Genomic DNA, 20,147 nt, shown 5'->3' with positions numbered 1-20,147 from the left:
GAGGAAAAACCCTCGCAGGCACGGGGAGAACATGCAAACTCCACACAGGCGAGGCCGGATTTGAACTGCGGTCCTCAGAACTGTGATGCAGATGCGCGAAGCAGTCGGTTATTTATTGACTTATTTCTCGAACTTTCTCCACCTGTGACAGGTAGAGTAGATGTCAGTTTGTCAGAGCCCGCATATGACGAGGAGCATTTCTCCACACCGACTTCCACCACACGGTGGCCCCGTCCTTCCTCCAGGCTGCACGGTGGCGTGGCTCGTCCTCCCGCCCACCCTCCGCCTGCTCCCTCCCTCCCTCCCTCCTATTTCCAGTCTCCAACCTCGCTGCACAGCGCGCGCACACACGCACACGCGCGCACACCGCCGCTCCTCCGGCTCTGTGCTGCCCGCTGCGAAGATGGTCGGCGGCGTGTGTGCTCGCAGGCTGGCCCGCCGGTCTCGGTCCGCCCTCGTCGTAGCCCTCACGGTGCTGCTGGTGCAGACGCTGATCGTGTGGAACTTCAGCAGCCTCGACTCCGGCGAAGACAGCCGGGGAGACGCAGGCTCCAACGTGCGGGAGAAGAGGGACCGTGGAGCGGGCAACAAAGCCGCCGGCAGCGACTATTTCCAGCATGGAGTGCAGCGGCAGCGGCAGCGGCGGCAGCATCTCCCGCCGCCGGGAAGAGGAACATCTCGTCACATACAGCAGCCGGTAAGACACACGTTGTATCCCTGCGTTGGACGAACCCGTGTGGCCGTGGTGCAGCTGGCTCCGTAGCCTTGCCCTCAAGTGCAGAAACGGAGCGCACCGCCGGGCCTCAAACTGCATGTTTATTATTTGTTGTCTCGAACGTAGGCGAATGACACCGCGCCTGCAGTCGCACACGAGGACAGGAGACGCATCACATCATAACACTCCGTGGAAATGCAATTGACAAAGCTGTGGATGAAATTGGCACTCGGTGGTGTTGCCCAATGACGGCACGGCATCACAAATCCGTTAGCTGAGAAGATGACAGAAAACACAGTCACTTGGTCGAAAGCGTCTGTTGATGTCTTGGAATGTTTCCCTGTTTGTTCATCTTTGCAGTCGCTTTGAGAATGACTTCGTGCAAATTAATCGACGCACTCATAGGGGACACATGCTGTTACAACCTCGTGCAATGAAACACAATACTGCATTCGCAAAATAGCAATGATCACTTTTGGTTGACACGGTCAGAGAGATATGGAGCTATCATTTGATTTATCATTGTGGCGGTAGTTTGCAATGGTGTAGAAGTGCACTTCATGCTGGCAGAGGGCATCTATTTGTCTCTCATGTAAAGAAAATCCATGATGAAGTGCAGTTCTACACCCCTGGAAACTGAAACCACAATAATCATAATCATATTGTTAACTTTGACCCTAAAACTTGGCGTTATTATCTCTTCAGGCAGAATATTGCTCTATCGTCTCTTGCGTTCACTCGCATTTGGTTGTGCAGGAGCCACATTTTGTGGCCAGACTGTTTTGAAAATTTGAACCACAAATGCCAACATGGTTGTGGAACCATTCTAAACCTAAATGTGTACAGAACGATTGTGGAAATTCATTATAAGAAGATCCGTTTCAATGCCTTAGCAACTAAAAATGAATAAATAATGCTAATATTTATTTGTGCACTCAGCTGACTGGGTCTTGTGCCCTGGGGGCTGCACAGTGAGCAGCTTTGTGTTTAAGCAGGACCTCCGCTCAGCATGTTATTCATTTTTACAGCCTGACGGCTGGCATTAAATTCTCGAAAATTGAACTTCTCTTTCACGTGGTCTCACAAGACGCCAGGCTGCCCTAAAGAAATTGGACGCAGTTGTGTCTGGCGTTCACGCAGCATTTTCCCTTCATAAAACTGCCAGCCGTTTAGTGGAAGCCTGCCCGTCAGACCTGTAGACAACTGTGATGTCGTATGAAAAACTGTGGCCTCCGCACACAGTCAGTTCCTCTGAGCTATGCGTGGTATCGTCTGTCTCCTCCGCAGACTTTACAGTGAGACAGTCGCTTCTTCTGGTTGGACTGTTTGTCCCACTTGCCACCACTTTAACAATACAAAGTCATGCCAAGGACGTGTTGCTTATCAGTAATAACAGTGAGATGCTCTGAGTGATTTTAAGCCTTGTTTTAACTTTGAACAGTATTGTAATTTCATTACCGCTATCAAGGAGGTTTTGCCTTCATTGCAGTATGTTTTGTTAAGTTGTGAGCAGGATTACAGAGAAAAACCTATGGAGGGGCAGGGGCCTTGGAAGAATTGATTTGCTTTTGCTATGGATCCAGATCAAGGTATGGATCCAGGATTTGTTTGTCACTTTTGCCAACATTTCAAATTGCATGTATGGTCTTGCAATAATATTATGTTGCGATATTATCTGTGAAAACTGACATTTTGTCTCAGGATTGTTTGGCCTAGGCAGAAGTGCCATTCTGGCTTTGTTCTTGTTTGGCATTACACAATTCAAGAACATGCTTGACTAAATCTATGTTGTCGTTTTCTTTCCTTCTCTGACAAAATAGGATTGCAGTTTGTCAGAAGTTGTTTGTGATATGTTATTTAAATGCATTTCATCATTAAGACTTGCTCTTAATCTGTATCCATGACCTTTCGATGTCACTGGCAAGGTGATGGCAAGTCATCACCTTGAGACACATAACGTAATCTTAACGGGCGTCCAGCAGTCATTTAACTGGTCTGTCATGCTTACCCTGCTTATGGCAGTGGCGTGGTCCCTGCATTGGACATATTCAATGAGTCTCTTCTAGATGCATGCCTCCCTTCAAGTGGATAATCAATGCTTTTTTTTTTGTTTTTGTTTTGCCAACCCAGTGTTGTGGGTGGTGTGTGTGAGTGGATGTTAGAGAATGTGGTTTGGCAAAGCAGAGTTGTCCTGCCTCAAGGATGATACGTAAATGGCAAGTGATGCTTGGTGAGGCACAATGGCTCATAGAAAGGAGAGCAGCACTTCTCACACACAGTAGAAGGAGCCAGAAACCACAATATGACAAAAGCTGGATTTTGATGTGGCAACTTGCACTGGATGGAAATAATATAGTGGATATGTGATTCAGCTGGTAGGAGCCAAACTTGTCATTAGTGGTTGTTTCGTCTTGTGGGAAGTGATGCAAGTGTGTGGAGATATTGTATCATGTATATATTTTTCTATATTCTTTGCCCATGAGCCTTGGTCACCCTTTGCCAAGACATCATAAGACCCTCTGTTTTGTATCAATTCAGAACAAGCAATGGCACACATTATTGTCATTATTGAAACTTTTACCGAGCCAGGCTTTGTGGTAGACGTGAGAAAATGTTAATCTGCCAGATTTAAAACAATCTGCTTTCAGCAGGAGGCAGAAGAAGAAGTTTCTTCAGGCTTCACATCTGGTCGTCAGCATTTTCTTCTCGTTTGCCATTACATGCCGTCCGGATGTTTCCAGTGGGTCTCCACATGTTGTAAAGAGTTTCCCTGTTAGTCATTGTATAGCTTTTGACATTACCTTAGTTGTATTTTTTCCATCTCCATGACTGTGTACAAATTATTCACAAATCTTTCCCATGGCAAATATGGGAAAACTTGGTATTACACGTCATATTTCCATGTGCTGTCTCCACATGTAGCACATCCCACTGGTACTTTAATTACAATGTCCATGAGGTAACAAATATCACATGTAACATGATTACTTTTCTTAAGTAATCAAAAAAAAAAAAAAAAAAAAAATCCTTATTCTGAACAATTGGTGATGGATGCCTCATGTAACCGTCAGCAAAGGAAAACCAGAGGACAGGCAGTTGAAAAGAACTTAAATGTTGATTGCATGAAAATTATTTATCCCAAAAGGATCCATAACAATACGTTGTCTCTTGCCAGTTGCGTTTGAAGAATGAAAACACAATTTCCATTAGGAGTCGTTCTTTGCTCATTTTTCATAAATAAATGTTGTCTAGTTCTGATAAAACTGCATACTGCACATTATTAAAGTAAATTACATTTAATTAAATGTATGTACTTTACTTCATACTGGCCATAATTGATTCCATGCACTAAACGCAGCTGTAGATGAATGAATCGGGGTTGGATTGGAACCCTGAGTTCTTCTGAATCTTAATTCTTCATTTTACGCAGAGAATTTTGGAAAATTCCAGGCTCCTGACTTAGTGGGAACAATTAGGAAAAGGCCCTTCTCTATTACACAATGTGTCCCAGTGCACTATGGATTGTCCATAAAGGCTTGGATGGAGACATTGGTTGTCCTGACCTCCACCCCATTAATTAGAGCAGACATAATAAATAACCTGTGACCTCATTTTTTTTCCTGGATTATTTTATTTTAGGAAATGTAGGTAAATAAAACCAGAATCATTTGCAGCATTATTAACTAATAACACTTACCAGTTGGAATGCTGTTTCATCTCTAATGATATGAAGGGTCCCTAATAGTGTAGAAGTGTCGTTATTATTTTTTTTAAATCATCCCTCTGGCCGGCACACAGCTATTGGTTGTTGGCGTCCACGAACAATCATGGGTGGGTATAGATACATGAGGTCTGATACGTATTTAAGTAACCAGCGATTATCATGAACTCATTCTGTATTTGATAAGGGTACCTGCTCACCTTGTCTGTTGCCACAGTGGCCAAGAACAGTGACAATGCTCCAGTCATACACTGATCGCTGCGTCCTCTTCCACACATAGATGTCTCCATGCGAGACAGTCATTGCCAATTGTCAAAAGGACTGCGAAGAGTCGCTTTGCTTGGCGGTGAATGAAGTCAGCTGTGTTCACTCCTACAGGGGCGGAAACTGGCCTTTTTTAAATGGGCATTTGTGAATTTACAAAAACCCGGTCAAACCCGTCTTCAGGCAGATTTACTCTGCTGCCGCAGCAGATTTACGCCACTCACAAAAATAGTCATACACAAATATCCTCATACTTTTTGTAGTCTAAAATCTGATGCACCTCGTCCACTGGCTTGTTTAAAATAATTGTCAAACATATTTGAAATAGTCACATCTTCTTGACGTTTATGTTGAGCCCCTGTCATCGTGTGATGCTTATTAGCATGTATTGTTGACATGAAGAAGAAGTAGTAAAAACACATAGTTGTGTCTCACGTTGCATCCTTGGCAATTGCATTTGTTTCCACCCCATTTCAAGTGCCAGTCACTGTCAGTGCTGTGTATCATAGCCCAGCCATTTTAGCAGTGGTAATTGACTTTTAAATTGGCAGTCCCATGAAAGTAAATGTCATTGCAATTTTAGCTATTCTCTTTCAAACAGGTCTCAAAACATGCATAATTACAGTCCAAAGACACTGTGGATGGACTATGTGGTTTCAAAAATCAACTATCCCAATCGTTAAATCAATAACGTGCTTCTCTGTGAAACCTTTAATGAGGGGAGAAAAAAAAAATAAAGTCAATAAAGTACAGCCTGCTGATCAGACCGTCAATCCATCTTCGGTCTTTGAGCCTCTTTATCAAATGCCATTAAGTCTCAAATGGAGGTGGAAGCATACTCAGATCTGAGGAAAGTGAGCTACAACTCAGACTTGAAAGCGGCGCATTGAAAACCTCAGACACTTTGATGTGAAAGTGAAATTTGTACACATGATGCCATCCTACTTCAAATCCCGCACTGGGAAAACCTTTCATTATTATTATAATAGATCTTAAGAAAAAAAGAGTTTGGAGCTGATTTCACTCTTGACACACAGGGCTGTCATGGAATTTTAAGACTTTCGACTATTTATAGTGTGCAGACTAAAAGTTTGCGTATCCATAGCAGCTCAAACACAGACACTAACCTGTTAAACACTCCTTGGAGCACATGTGCTGGAGGTTGTGTAGGCCTCCTCAGTGCGGTATCCGTGTAAGCTGTCTGAGGGTTCTCCTTTGCTTCTTTGCTGACTTTGTGTGAAGGACGAATAGCCCTTCAACTGCTCAACACGTGTCAGGATGTTAGAAATACTACACAAAAGCGGGAATAGAAAACCTACTGGCATGATTCATCCCTGCCATTTCAGCTCTGTTGAGTCTCACTTAGGAGATGAGAGTAAGGGCAAAGGTCCATGAGCATCATGTTGAACAGGGCACATGGTTACTGCATCATTAAGTTAAGTGTAAGTGTAACATCTGTACATATAAAATGTGCAGATTTTCCGCTTTCGTGCACTTTAAACTTCCATATAAATGCTTTTATATACTTGTTGACACTGTCAAACATGGTTGTGAATGTCTACTTTAGGTGTGATTTGGTTTCATATCATTCAAATAGTTGTCAAATCCCTCAATGACTTTTTCTTACTGCTGCTCAAGCATGATGCAACTATGAGGTAAGTGCCATGCAAGATGTGAGCTCAGCTCAGCGTCCCACAAACTACTTTTTTGGGCTTTTTGTAGCTTTTTGTCTGATCACAAAGAAGGACCAACCTCAACACAGAGCTCTAAGAGAAGGTGAGAAAAGAAAACAATGACTATTACAGCGGCTGAAATAATTATTTAACACGTCACCATTTTTCTCACTAAATATACTTCCAAAGGTGTTATTGACCTGAAAATATCACCAGATGTTGGGAACAACCCAAGTAACCCATACATAAAAAGAAAGCAGAACAAATAAGATCAGAAATGAAGTCATGTGTAATAATGTGAAATGACACACACAAAAAGGCATGGAAAGCCGAGACAACACGTAAAATCTTTCAATAATCATACATCATTCCACCCCCTTGTCAGTGCAAATGAATATAAGCTGGTTCACTCCTAATTGATGGCCTACAAAAAGGTCTCATTGCTGAGGTGCGAGTCAAGACACATCTAAGGATGGGTAAGACCATCGCAAACTAATTGTTTCAAAACATAACGATGGCACTGGTTACAGGTGCATATCTAAGCTTTTGAACGTTCCAGTGAGCACGGTTGGGGCCATAATACGTAAGTGGAAAGCCAATTTTACTAACATAAATTTGCCTTGATTTGGTGCTCCACGCAAGATGTCTGACAGATGAGTGCAAAGAATAATCAGAAGAATTGTCCAAAAGCTAAGAACCACCTGTGGAAAGCTTAAAAAAAGACCTTGATTGAGCAGGTACTGTTGTCCCAAGGAAAACAGTGAGTAATGTACTCCGCCCCCATGGCCTGTATGCACTCTGACCACGTAAGACCCCATTGCTGAAAAAAAAGCATGTCAAAGCTTGTTTAAAGTTTACTGAAAAACATTTGGACAAGCCAGTTAAATACTGGCAGAACATAGTCTGGTTGGATGAGAGCAAAATTGAACTCTTTGAATGCCATAATGCACACCAAGTTTGGAGGAGAAACGGTACTGCATGATGGTATGGGGCTGCTTTTCAGCAAATGATACTGTTAAACTTCACATTATTGAAGGAAGGATGAATGGGCAAATCTACTGAGAGATTCTTGACAAAAATCTGCTGCCATCTACGAGGATAATGAAAATGAAACGCTGGTGGACATTTCATCAGGATAATGATCCAAAATGTACTGCCAAGGAAACTCTCAACTGGTTTCAAAGAAAACAAAAAATAAAGCCCAGCCAATCACCTGACTTGAATCCAATCGAAAATCTATGGAAAGAACTGAAACTCAAGGTCCATAAAAGAAGCCCACGGAACCTTCAAAAGTTGAAGACTGCTTGTGTGGAGGAATGGGCCAAAATCACACCAGTGCAATGCATGCGACTAGTTTGTCCATACAGGAGGCCTCTTGACGCTGTCATTGCAAACAAAGGTTTTGTACAAAGTATTCAATAAATAGGTGGCACGGTGGGCGACTGGTTAGAGCGTCTGCCTCACAGTTCTGCGGACCGGGGTTCAATCCCCTGCCCCGCCTGTGTGGAGTTTGCATGTTCTCCCTGTGCCTGCGTGGGTTTTCTCCGGGCACTCCGGTTTACTCCCACATCCCAAAAACATGCATGGTAGGTTAATTGAAGACTCTAAAATGCCCCTAGGTGTGAATGTGAGTGCGAATGGCTGTTCGTTTATATGTGCCCTGCGATTGGATGGCAACCAGTTCAGGGTGTACCCCGCCTCCTGCCGGATGATAGCTGGGATAGGCTCCAGCATTCCCGTGACCCTTGTGAGGATAAGCAGCTCAGAAACTGGATGGATGGATGGATGGATTAAATAAATACCAGTTGGCGTGTTCAATACTTTTTCCCTGTGTCATTTCAGATTACACAACTTAATTTCTGAGCTTATTTGTTCTACTTTCTTTGGATGTATGTATTACTAGGGCTGTTCCCAACATCTGGTGAAATGTTAACACCTTTGGAAGTATATTTAGTGAGAAAAATGGTGACGTGTTTAATACTTATTTCAGCCACTGTATGTGAGTGTAAGATTCCAGCACCATCTCAATATTTTAGTTCATCCTGACAATGAGCATTGTCTTTTGTCTTAATTTATTTGCTGCTTTTATGTTTTAACAATGGTTTACATATGTTCATGCTTTCCGTTAAATATTTTAAAATTTCACTTAAAACGTTGCCTGTACAGGTAATAAAGTTTTTACAATAGCGATAGTCTGACAGTGAAAATAGTATCTTAACAAATTGGAGGCTAAAGGCCATGGGACATATTGTGTTCAACCTTAGAGGTTCCACCATAATCATGTGGTTGAAAAATACTGTTATTTATATCTTAATTTGTGTGAAATGTATTGCCTGCAAAGAAAAAATCAAAATGTAAAATCCAAGCTCTGGTAAGGTGTAAGAGTCTGTTGTATTGACGCCAAACACAAAGTCATGTGAGCTGTTTGTGACACTTTCTTTCTCATCCCTTCCACACTGTTGGAAAATGACAAGTCCAAGCCACTTGATTAAGACTGCAATCTTAGTTCCACCTACAGTATGAGATCCAACTACTGCAAGGTACCCACTCAGCTCCCACTTTCAATCTCCCCCCATCCTCCCATCATCCTCTGCTGCTGTTACAGATGGTTTCATTCCCAACACATTAATAACACATCATCCAGATGAATGAAGCTGTATAATACGTAGCGTTGCCAATAATCCCGTAGGTAAGAGGCTTAGCAGACAACCCCGTGAGAGACAAAGAGAATGATATGAAGACGAGGCGGAAAGGGGGGAGGGGAGTGTAAGTTTCTTCTCGTTCTGAAGTCTGCTGCCCAGGTTGATATTTAGCTTCCACAGATGGACACACAACATTTTTAGGATGGCGCTTATTTGGCCAATTGCGCAAAAGGGAATTGCGCAATTCCCTTTAAAAATATCTAGTGGTTATTTGAAGATACTCTCACATATGCAAAGCTAAATTAAAGGACACTCTTAATCACTGTACTAGAAAAAACATAATTTCAGGGTGCTAAGATTTAAGGGGACTTGCTAGCAAGCATCCCAGCTAACTGAGACTGATGGTATTGGGGGTACACCCTAGATTGTTCACCTGTCAATCACAGGACTGAGACATATTGACAAACAACCATTAACACTCACATTCACAAATACACTCAATTAAGACTGATTGGCAAATGTTTAGTTCAATGTTTTGTTATGAAAAGACCTTTTGCAGTGGTTAAGTCTACCATGACAAATCATAGATCATGAAGCGAACATTTTATATTTAAAATATTTTTATTTTTGTCCAAAAACACATTTTATGTCAAGTTCAAGGAAAAGATGGGGCATCATGTTAACATAATTTTGTCATATTGTGTGTTAAAATATTCTTTGTGGTGCTGATATTTAAGCCTTGATCACTTTGTAGCTGTAGTCATTGTATCCCCGGAAGCATTCCCCATGAACAGCCTTCTGTTAGCGTCATTAGACAGTATGGAATATGCTTGTTTCCCAGCCGTAATGGCCACATCACGCTGAAAATCACTTGACAGCCTGTTGTTGAGGAAGCATATATTGTAGCTTGCCCCCTTCTCTGCAGTGCAACTGCATTGACATGCAACATGCTGATCCACATGGAACACTGAAATTCTCAAGAACGTAATCACACCCACGCACACTAATAATGGCACTGAGCATGAGACACTTTGTTGGGATCGTCTCCTTCACATCATACACTAATCTTAGTGGATTTCGTGACTGTATTAAAACAAGATGTCAGAAAGAATAGGTTGACTGTGATACGAACGTGAAGACATGGGTGATGGTATGTCATAGTGAAGAGATAGGGACCATCTTCCCTTTCATATAAAGCCTTATTGTCTTCACAGTTCTGTGGAGCAAGTAGAGAGTGTCACTTAATTTCTTTCTTCCACCTTTTTTCATCTCCCCATCACTGGAGATGAATGCGGACAGGCCAAAAGACTGGAATCTATCTGTGATTAAGAGAAGGAGTGTGCGAGGAAAGAAAGAGAAGGGCAAAAAGAGGGAAAATGGAGGAAAGATCTGATGAAAGCAATGATGTGTAGGGGAAAAAAAAGATAAATGTCTCATCTTCTCCAAATCCAACATTGACTCAAATCCTGAGTAATCCTCACAGAAACCTGGTTTGGTTTGAAGGCCTGTTAGTGTAAAGCATCTGAGGCAAATATTGTGTAATAGGAAAAAGACAAACCTCTGTTGAACCAAACCCCAAAAAATGGATCAGGTATTTAATTTCACCTCTTGTTTGTGACATTAACATGATGCCCATCAAATAGATTTGCACATTTAACCCATCATTCCATTTTTTCCCCTCGACTGGATTTCAGAGTATCATCTTAATTTTGTATCTCAATAATGCTTTGAAAGTAAGCAACCAATAAATATTACTATATCACCAGTTATTCAAAACAAACATCAGTAGTGTGTAGGGCAGGGGCATCGTTTGAATTTAAGCGATTACAGACCCGATTCCGGTTCCAAACGATTTTCAATTCCAATTATTTTTGGGGTCAAAAATGTTTGTATGGTTTAAATAAAGGGTGTCCAAATTATGAACATCCATTTTCTTAGCAGCCCGCAGCATAGACTAAAATGAACATTTGTCTAGGGGTTCTGTATAACCAGTATCAATATCAAACCAATGAACTAAAAGGCAATATGTGTGGAACTAACTCAATTGACTTAATATTCATTAATTAATGCTTCAGCTAAAAGTTAAATATAGCATTGTTAAAATCATTATTTGGGACTGCGTTATCACGTCAAATATTTTATATGTGCAAGTTTTAACTTGATTTCCTGTTTTAAGCTTCTAGCCTTCTAGCCTTCTAGCTTCAGCATTTTGGCATGAAAAGTAACTGCACACGGCACGTTTCTTTTTTTTTTTTTTTTAATGGATGGAACCAAATGCTTTAAAACGTTGATTCCTTTCCCGACCCACCAATGAGGCACAAGGTTAGTGTGTGTGATACTTTGAGATGTTTATGAAACACTCCTTTCAAAAAACGTTTGTCTTCTTGTAATAAACAATCATACCAAAGAGAGAGAACGCAAATTGCTGGTTGCCCTTCATGGGTGTCCTATGTGTCTGTGTTCTCCATCCATCCATCCATATTCTGAGCCGCTTCTCCTCACTAGGGTCGTGGGCGCGCTGGAGCCTACCCCAGCTATCATCGGGCAGGAGGCGGGGTACACCGTGAACTGGTTGCCAGCCAATCGCAGGGCACATACAAACTATTTTTTCAAAACCATGAGCTGAACTGAAACTGTACCACTCAGTGAAAAACATGGATTAACACTTTGGCCTCTTAAGGTTACCGTTAAAAGTGACTGACTTGACAAATTATTCAATGTATTCATCGGCACAGCTTTGTAAACTATATGTTCTAGTAATGTGTTTTATTTAACATGCACAACGTGCAAAGTTGATTGACAACTCTGCATGGCATTGTTTACACAACTCAGAAGCATTTCAAGCATTGCTAATGAAGCATTGTGTTAGTTGAGGCAGCGCACTCAAGTCGTGCTTCTTTCACCTGATTTTCAATATGCTTCTATATCATTAACTCACCTGCACTCTACTTGCCTGCCTTCAGGTGCACTTGCATGCATACGCATCCGCATCGGCCTCCCTCGCTTTGTCTATTGTCCTCGCCCTCTTAATAACCGCACATTTCCACTCATCCATTCGCCTGTCTTCCCAACCCACATCTCCTTTCTCCCCCATCTCAAGTGGGGACGTCTCGCCGTGCCACTGAGTCGCTCACTGGTGCTCCAGACGCCACAGGCCTCCCAAATCAGCTTCAATGAGGTGCCCTGCAGAGTTTGTCACTGCCGGGGAGAAATTGCACTGTAATTGAGCACCGTAATAATAATATGTTCTTTTCGCTGATTTCCTAGAAGCGGTGACTCATCAACACCATTGTCATCATCATCATCACCATCATCATGCCATCATATCAGCAACGCTCCGCATACACGGTCACACATCGCCACTTGAGTTGACCTGCTCGATTCTCTCTCCTCAATTGCTCTCGTTCCACTTATTTTATTCCAATTTCCTCCCTCTTTCTCTTTTCTGTGACTGCTTCCTCACTAGCAGCTCCTCTCATCTGACTGCAGTCGTCCTTCACATAAATGTTCCATTACAATGAACGCCATGCCTGAATGATATATATAAATTAGAGGTATTGAAAAAAATACTGAGGGTGGGCAAAGAGATAATTGGGATAATGATTGTGAGACTATTCTTTTTCAGTCTGTACAACAAGGAATGATACTTGCCAGGTGAGAGCAAGGGGTGCTACCTTTTTAAAATTTGGAGAGTGAAAATCACAGGCAGGTGTTTCAATTGATGTTAATTGATGCTCACTTATAGTAATATGTTCCCGTTTACAATAAATATTATCACTCAGTTGTGCACCGCTAATAACCAGGTCTGCTTAATACAAATGATCTGTATTACTTTATCTCCCCACAAAACATTCATCATTTTTGTTGCTGTTTTCTATACCACTTAACTTGTTCTGGGTTTCAGGGGGCTAAGCCTGAATTTATGCCATGTCACTTAGGGTGAGAGGCAACAGGTACACCCTGGACTGCTTACTTGTCAATCACAATAACTAACACATGAGCCTAATTCACACTACCAGCCCAAATTAGATTTTTGTCAAACACATTATATCGAAATTGATTTGTTGCAATCACAAGAGCAAATACGTAGTGCAATAGGATTTCTCCAAGACAGTGCCAAACCACATGTAGATGTTGTGAAATCATCATCAAGATTGAAATGTTGCTATTTGAATAGAAATGATCTAAAAGTTACGTTCCTTTCACTATCAAACTCTGCAGCATGCTCTTCAATACCTTGAAGATAGAATTGTGCTGTATAAATGCAGCCCTTTTCCATAATGTTCTCAAGTTTACCCATACGGGTATAAAAGGTCTTTGTGATTGTAGCAGTTTGAGTTGGTTCAAAGGGAGCAAGAGTAAAAGCATTGTTATGGACAGGGGCTGCCACCGGGGATTTGGCACCCTGTGAATAAAAAAAATCACTTTAAGAAACCCAGACTGAGAGTTAAACAGAGACTGAAGTTAAGGGAAAGCAAATGCTTGTCAAAGTGGATTTCAAACCTGCAGACTGGCACGTGTGTCTATGTGTGACCCTAAACAAAGAACACTACTTCTCTTTTTTTGGTGGGTAGTCGGGGGTTCTGACTACTCTCTTTGTCCTCAGGTTTCTGCTTAACTGCTGGGAGGGAAATCTGTTGAGCATTGGCCTACGACAATATTTTGTAGAACATTTAGTTTGCTCAGATCTGATGAATATGTCTTTGTCATGGAGAACCAAGTGGGTCCTACATCACTCCTTCAGGAACAGATCATCTTTGTTTTATACTGTGTGGATGAACTTCACTGTGCTTGTGTTGATAATGTTTGGTCTCTTGAACATACAGTATGCATGTGTTTTGTGCACGCTATGAAGATGTAATTGTCTTGTTGAAACTGCTGAAGAGGTTTGTTCATCGCAATTATAAATCAGCCAGGACATGTCTGCTTACTTAGCACTCAGTCTATTTGCCTAAAAGACACAAATACGTGCAGTTTAACGGCAATAGAGAGGCAGTCTAATGAGTTGGTAACTATTTTCTGGTATGAGTTGCTCCAAGGTAAGTGGAATAATCAAAGGAATAGGACCGTATTTACATGAATATTATGTCCACTGGCAGCAATGAAGATAAATGAGAATGAGGTTTATTATTGCCTTGAAATGAATTCTTTTTCTGACTTTCATTTTTCTTGTTTCCTTTTCCTTCATATGTTCACCCAAATTTGTCATTTGTTGCTTGACAGCAAGGCAGGTAGTTGTTGCGGTACCCTTTTTAAAAAATAAAAATGTAAAACGCATGTTACTTCATTAACATGCAACCCCTTGTTAATTAATTTATGAATAAAAACAATTCTGGTAACACTGGCCGTTAACACCTACTTTATTATTTTGTTGATTGTAATTTACTTCAAATGTTGTTGTTTTTGTATGTTGGAATCTCACTTTTGACTCAAGAGTGCCCCAACTCATAAGTTGTTCAAGTCTGCTTGGCAGATTTTTTGCTTTGTGTTGTGAGCCCAATTTTGAGTTCAGATACACGGCCGCTCCTATGAAGTTAAAATAAAAAATTGAGTAATTAAGTACTGTTAAGCCATTGCATCTGGGCAAGGAGAGTGGCCGTCGCCAGTGCACTTTCAGCCGCTCTGAGCAAGACAAACACACAAATACAAAATGAGAACACTCTCAAGGAGCAGGTCTTCACACTGAATTAACCATTAAAAAAAAAAAAAAAAAAAAAACATGTCGGCAGTGTGGAACAGACAACACGTCTGAGACAGACAACACGTAATGACTGTATCAGACCACAAGACAAATTTGCTCTTTCGCGATTGCACTATGTCAGACTACTGCAATAAAATCTTGTATTCCGATACCACCGCATCCCGTTTTCCCCCATCACTGGGCTTCATCGTGTCAACGCAAACGTGACCGGATACACTCATTACCATGGCGACGACAACAATAATGGATCTGTGTTTGTAAGAACAAAATGGGGAAAAACGTGTGTTGGTGGTCACCGGTGCTCAGGACAGGAAAGGACATTCGTTAAAGGCTTGCTTGAGGTATGTTCCCGTACTTTGTATACGATACGGCTCGCAAGCAGGCAACAAAAACGTTATGTAGGCTAGGAAGCTAGTGCTAGCACGAACGGTTGTACGTAGACATTCCGCCGTTCTGTTGAATCATGCTCTAAAGTTTTGGTGTGGGTGAAGTAATTTAATTAAAAATAAAGTAATTTAATTACAGTAAGTTAGCACCCATTATTTCTGTCATGTTGTAATGTTGGTTTGACCTGACTGATTAGAATACATGCCCTGACTAGACCAGTGATTTTCCAACCTTTATGGAACCAAGGAACATATTTTACAATGGAAATATCTCACGCCACACTAACAAACAAAAATGTCACAAAAGTGGATACATTAATTATTCTATTTACTTCCTGCCATCTAATTAGAAGACCATTTGTTCTGTATGTCACTAAGCCTCACTGGCATAAATAGAGGAACAAAGTTACATTATTTATTGTAAATGAATAATATTTTGAGCAGTTAAGTAAAATGTTATAATTTACCATGGCACACCTGAAGATCGCTCATGGCACACTAATGTGCCACGGCACACTGGTTGGTAATCACTGGTTTAAACCCATTGATTTTCTTACTCAGAAATATTTGACATTACATGAAGATGTGTAATTGCGATTTGTGTTACTTTTGTAAATATATAGTAAAATATATAGTAAAGCAAAGTTTACATTTTTATCAGTAGGACCGTATATGCCAATAGGAAAAAACACAGATTTATGATAACTACTCTATTCCATTGCAGTTTAATAAAATAAAATGAAAGAGATGTCTAAATTGGCGGCACGGTGGACGACTGGTTAGCACGTAAGCCTCACACTTGTGTACCCCGCCTCTTGCCTGGAGTTAGCTGGGATAGGATTCTGCACGCCTGCGACCCTAGTGAGGATAAGTGGTGTAGAAAATGGATGGATTGATTTATAAATTACAATGTAACATTTTCTGCCAAATGTTTCTCAGCCTTGCATTTCCCAACGGGTTAATTGTATCAACAATATACAGTATGTCTATTGCAATAGCAAAATCCTTGTCGTGTACTACCCTAAATTAACAGATCTGAAGCACTGACACTAAAAACCTTACATCATGCATTACAACGAATAGAGTTCTAACCTGTGTTTATGAGAGGGTTTGAGTAGTGTTTATGAGAGCCTTTCAGTCGTTTGTGTGTGTGGAAGCATTTGAGTAGTAAGTGTGACAGCTAATCGTAAATAATGTCCCTAATGGTCCCTCATAAAATGGGCTCCTTGCACATAATGCCATGACATCATATCCGTTTGATATAATATGGTTAGACCTTTTCCGGTTTTGATCAGTATTACAGCTGTGTATTCATACTCAAGTAAAAACCTGCTTATGGCAATAACAATACCATGAACATTGTTGTGTTCTAGTGTGCACACCGTCATCCAAAGTGAACCTTTAATGGACTCCCAGTGATGTTGACCTTACACATAATTAAGTGTTGCTCTGTCCCTGCTTTCCTGGAAACTGCAGTGTTAAAAAATAGATCTGGGAATTAAATATTTACTCTATATTTGGATTACAAAGACTCTGTACAAGTAAAGAGGGGAAAAAGGCTACCCATGATGTTAAGCAGCCCTACATTTACACTGTGAGTTTTTTTGTGCATCTTCATGGATCTGAAGCAGAAATGCTCAGCCACTTCCGTCTGTTCGTTTGTCTGTCATTATTTGACACCAATAATTCAAAACAGATAAACTGTAAAAAAACAAGAACTTGAACACACGTAGAAGACAATGTTAGATATTTTTTGGTTAAATAACTGAAAATGTTCATGCGGACATTAAAACATGACAACATGCATATTCTATCACTAACCAGGATTGTTTATCAGCATATTCATACTATATATCTAACATAACCACAGCGTTAAGAGGAATATTGACTTTTACCTTCATGTCTGTGGATGTAAGAAGAGGCATACATTAAAGCCTGCTGGGTGGGTCAGGTCCAGTTAAGACCGCATGTAGAATAACAAACATTTTCAAAACCGAAAAAAAAAATTGCCATATTTCAGCAACATGGGAGATTATGATTATGTGCATAGAGCCTATGCCATAGCCATACATATGCCACACAATAGACAACCATTTCATGTAGCTTTTTTTTTTTAATTATGGGGCAGATTGCTGCCATTCACCTGAAGTCAGCTGGGATAGGCTCCAGCTAACTGCTACCATGAGCAGGGTAAGTGGTAACGCAGAAATCGTTCTACCCTTGAGACTACGGGAGTCCTGGGATGCACATGTCATGGAAACCCATGGAGTCCCACCCCTGGAACAAGGAGTTCCTGCAATTTATCATCACGGAATACAGCTACAGTAATCCTATCCTAATCGCTATATCACGGCTCTTGCTACGCAGTCCTGCTGTATTGCAGATTTTTATTCCAGTTGCTACTCTTAAGTGGTCGTCCGATATAGCTGATTGTCTGTTACATTGAAGCACTTTTTTTTTTTGTTGTTATTTTTTTGAGGCCATATGCACCCATATATTACTGTACGGTACAAAATTATTGTTTTGTAGTTTTTTTCATGGCCTAAAACACCCAGTACAGTAAAAAGTTACTGTAAATAAAAAAAAAAACATATTTTAAAACTTGAAAATGTTTGAAAGTTTCAAATTTTCAAAGCTTACCATGCGAGTGTGCTTGGTCATGGTGACATTGTTGACGTACAATACTCATTGCAGGCGCGTCACTTTCATGAGCCGCGAAGAATTTGTGTGCTTCCGAATTCCAAATCCGTTGCCAAAGGCGAACTGCTTGACAAAAAAAAACTGTTACTGTACCAAAAATAGCATATTCCAGACTCCAAAGACTTGTGTTTTGTACTCCTCAGAGTTAACGCTGCATCCATGCTGCTCTCTCTCTCTGTACAACAGACAATAGATAGTCATATGGCCACTACGTCAATGCCCCAAGTTCAACATGGCCACCACGTAGGCACAGGAGGATCAAGTATTATTGTATAGCTGTAACCTGGAAATATGTCAGTGCTATTCTCTGCCTGCATTGCGCCACAGCACCAGTAAACAACAGCTGCCAATTCTGGAATTAACAGACATTGTCAATGGCATTTTAAGTGTGAAACTATTTTTGGACACATTGTTCAGTCCCGATGGTGCATTTTATCCGATATCCGTTATATTGGGGTCCATTTTATCGAGGTTCCACTGTATGCATTTTATTAAGTTCTCCCAGTGGGAACTTCCCACTGAAAAATACAAACAAACATGATTCTGGCCCTTCCATTTCAAGCGGTGTTTGTTCCAAATGTTCTCTTGCTTTATCAGTCATTTTCTGATCTTTCTCCATCTTTAATTCAACTTCCATGCTGAGTCTCTTCTTTGCTACGTTTCCCCTCATCTCTTTCTGGTCTGTGCCAGTCAGTGATTACAGCCTGAAATGCAAATTTGATTGACTGAAGTGGGTGGGTGAGCTCTCATCTGATTCATCGGTATGGTTTGTCACTACTGTAAAGACTTTAATGTTGCGCCACTTAAAATGGAAGCGCGCTGTATGTCTTGAATCAAAACATTGCTTTTTTTGGCGATGGTGTGAGTCCGTATGGGACTGCTTCTGGCTCCGGACGCGGACTGCGGTCTGCTAGTTAGTGACCTCTGTTTTAAACGATGTCACCATGATTGAGCAAGCCACAGGGAGCTGTTAAACTTTCCCAGAAGTGTCCCAATTGTATGCATCCACGGAGCCAACGGCGTTCTGCCAGCAGCTCGCTGCGTCGTGAGTGGCGGGTGTTACCACAATGAAAATTTATCGAGTCCGGAAAAAAGATTTAATTTACTTTATGGAACAATAACGAACGATCTGATCGGCTACTGGCTAGCACCAAGACAACGCCCGCATTGCATCACGTGACCGATTAATTGCCCCACGCAGCACCTCTGTGTAGCTTGCCGCGCACCTGACAAAAATAGTTGCTGTGCGTCGAACGCCGTGGAGGTCATCTCCCGTGATTAGTCCGCTTCAGTCACAAGCTGTGATGACGTACCAGCGTGCCCATTGGTTCTACATACCATCTACGTTGCCGCCTTCTCGATCGATTTTGCAGCATAATTAAACGTATCATCTCGTCATCTAGATCCAATTGTTTTGTCGCGGTCTCCATTGTTGTTGCTTTGTTCTTTGTTACTGAAAGGAAAGTAAAAACAGCTACTGAAAATGGCAAAAAAAAAAAATGCAGAGGAAACTCCACCCTGTGGTGTCCTAGCCAATACCAGCCGTAGCGACACCCCCAACTTGGAGGAGAAATGCAGCACACTTTCAAAACAGCACGTGTGGGTTGCGCTCGAGTATAAAGGCAAACTATGCGAGGGACAGCCGCAGTGACGTCAGCGCATTCGCCGTCAGCGCGAGTATAAGGAAGCCTTGATTATGTTTTATGCATCCCTACTCATTTTGTGCGTCTCAGATGCAGGATGCACATCAAACAAGATCCCTGTAACGTATAGAAAAATTAAGATTGATTCTTTCTATTCTAAGTATAAAGGAGTCTTTGGGCCACTAAAAGGGTAAAAAAAACTAACACTATGGGAATGCCTGTGACTATTCTAATTAATCCAGGTCATTTTATTCTCAGGGTATGGAATCGCAACTGGACTGTTCTCCTTGTCATCAGTTCATGCAACATGTCAGTAAGGAAGTATCAGCCAGTGTTTGTGTGGAAGACTAAACTATTTATGTTCCAATTTAAGCCTTCGTTATACTCGTGCGGACGGCGACCGCGCTGACGTCACTGCGGCTGTCCTGCGCGTAGTTTGCCTTTATACTCGAGCGTAACCCATGCGTGCAGTTTTGAAAATGTACTGCAGTTCACCTCAAAGTCAGGGGTGTCGCTACGGCTGGTATTGGCTAGGACACCACAGGGTGGAGTTTCCTCTGCATTTTTTGGCCATTTCCTGTAGCCGTTTTTATTTTCCTTTCCGTAACAAGGAAGAAAGCAACAATAATGGCGATGAGGAACAGTGTCTGCTCGAACAAATGGACCTAGAAGACCAGATGATTAATTGAGTTGCAAAATCGA

At 41.4% G+C, this 20,147-nt stretch overlaps 1 protein-coding gene across 1 annotated transcript in view; it reads left to right on the top strand.

Moving 5' to 3' along the window:
• The first annotated feature begins 371 nt into the window (after nt 1-371).
• Nucleotides 372-20,147, top strand: part of xylt1 (xylosyltransferase I) — a 97,217-nt gene continuing 77,441 nt past the window's right edge. The window contains exon 1 of the mRNA XM_061680306.1: nt 372-697. Coding sequence (XP_061536290.1) covers nt 404-697 — 294 coding nt within the window. The 5' untranslated portion in view covers nt 372-403. The remainder of the gene's footprint in view (nt 698-20,147) is intronic.

This window comes from Phycodurus eques, chromosome 6 (genome assembly GCF_024500275.1).
Source record: "Phycodurus eques isolate BA_2022a chromosome 6, UOR_Pequ_1.1, whole genome shotgun sequence".
NCBI classification, from domain to species: Eukaryota; Metazoa; Chordata; class Actinopteri; order Syngnathiformes; family Syngnathidae; genus Phycodurus; species Phycodurus eques.
This window is presented reverse-complemented; position numbering and strand designations above follow the sequence as displayed.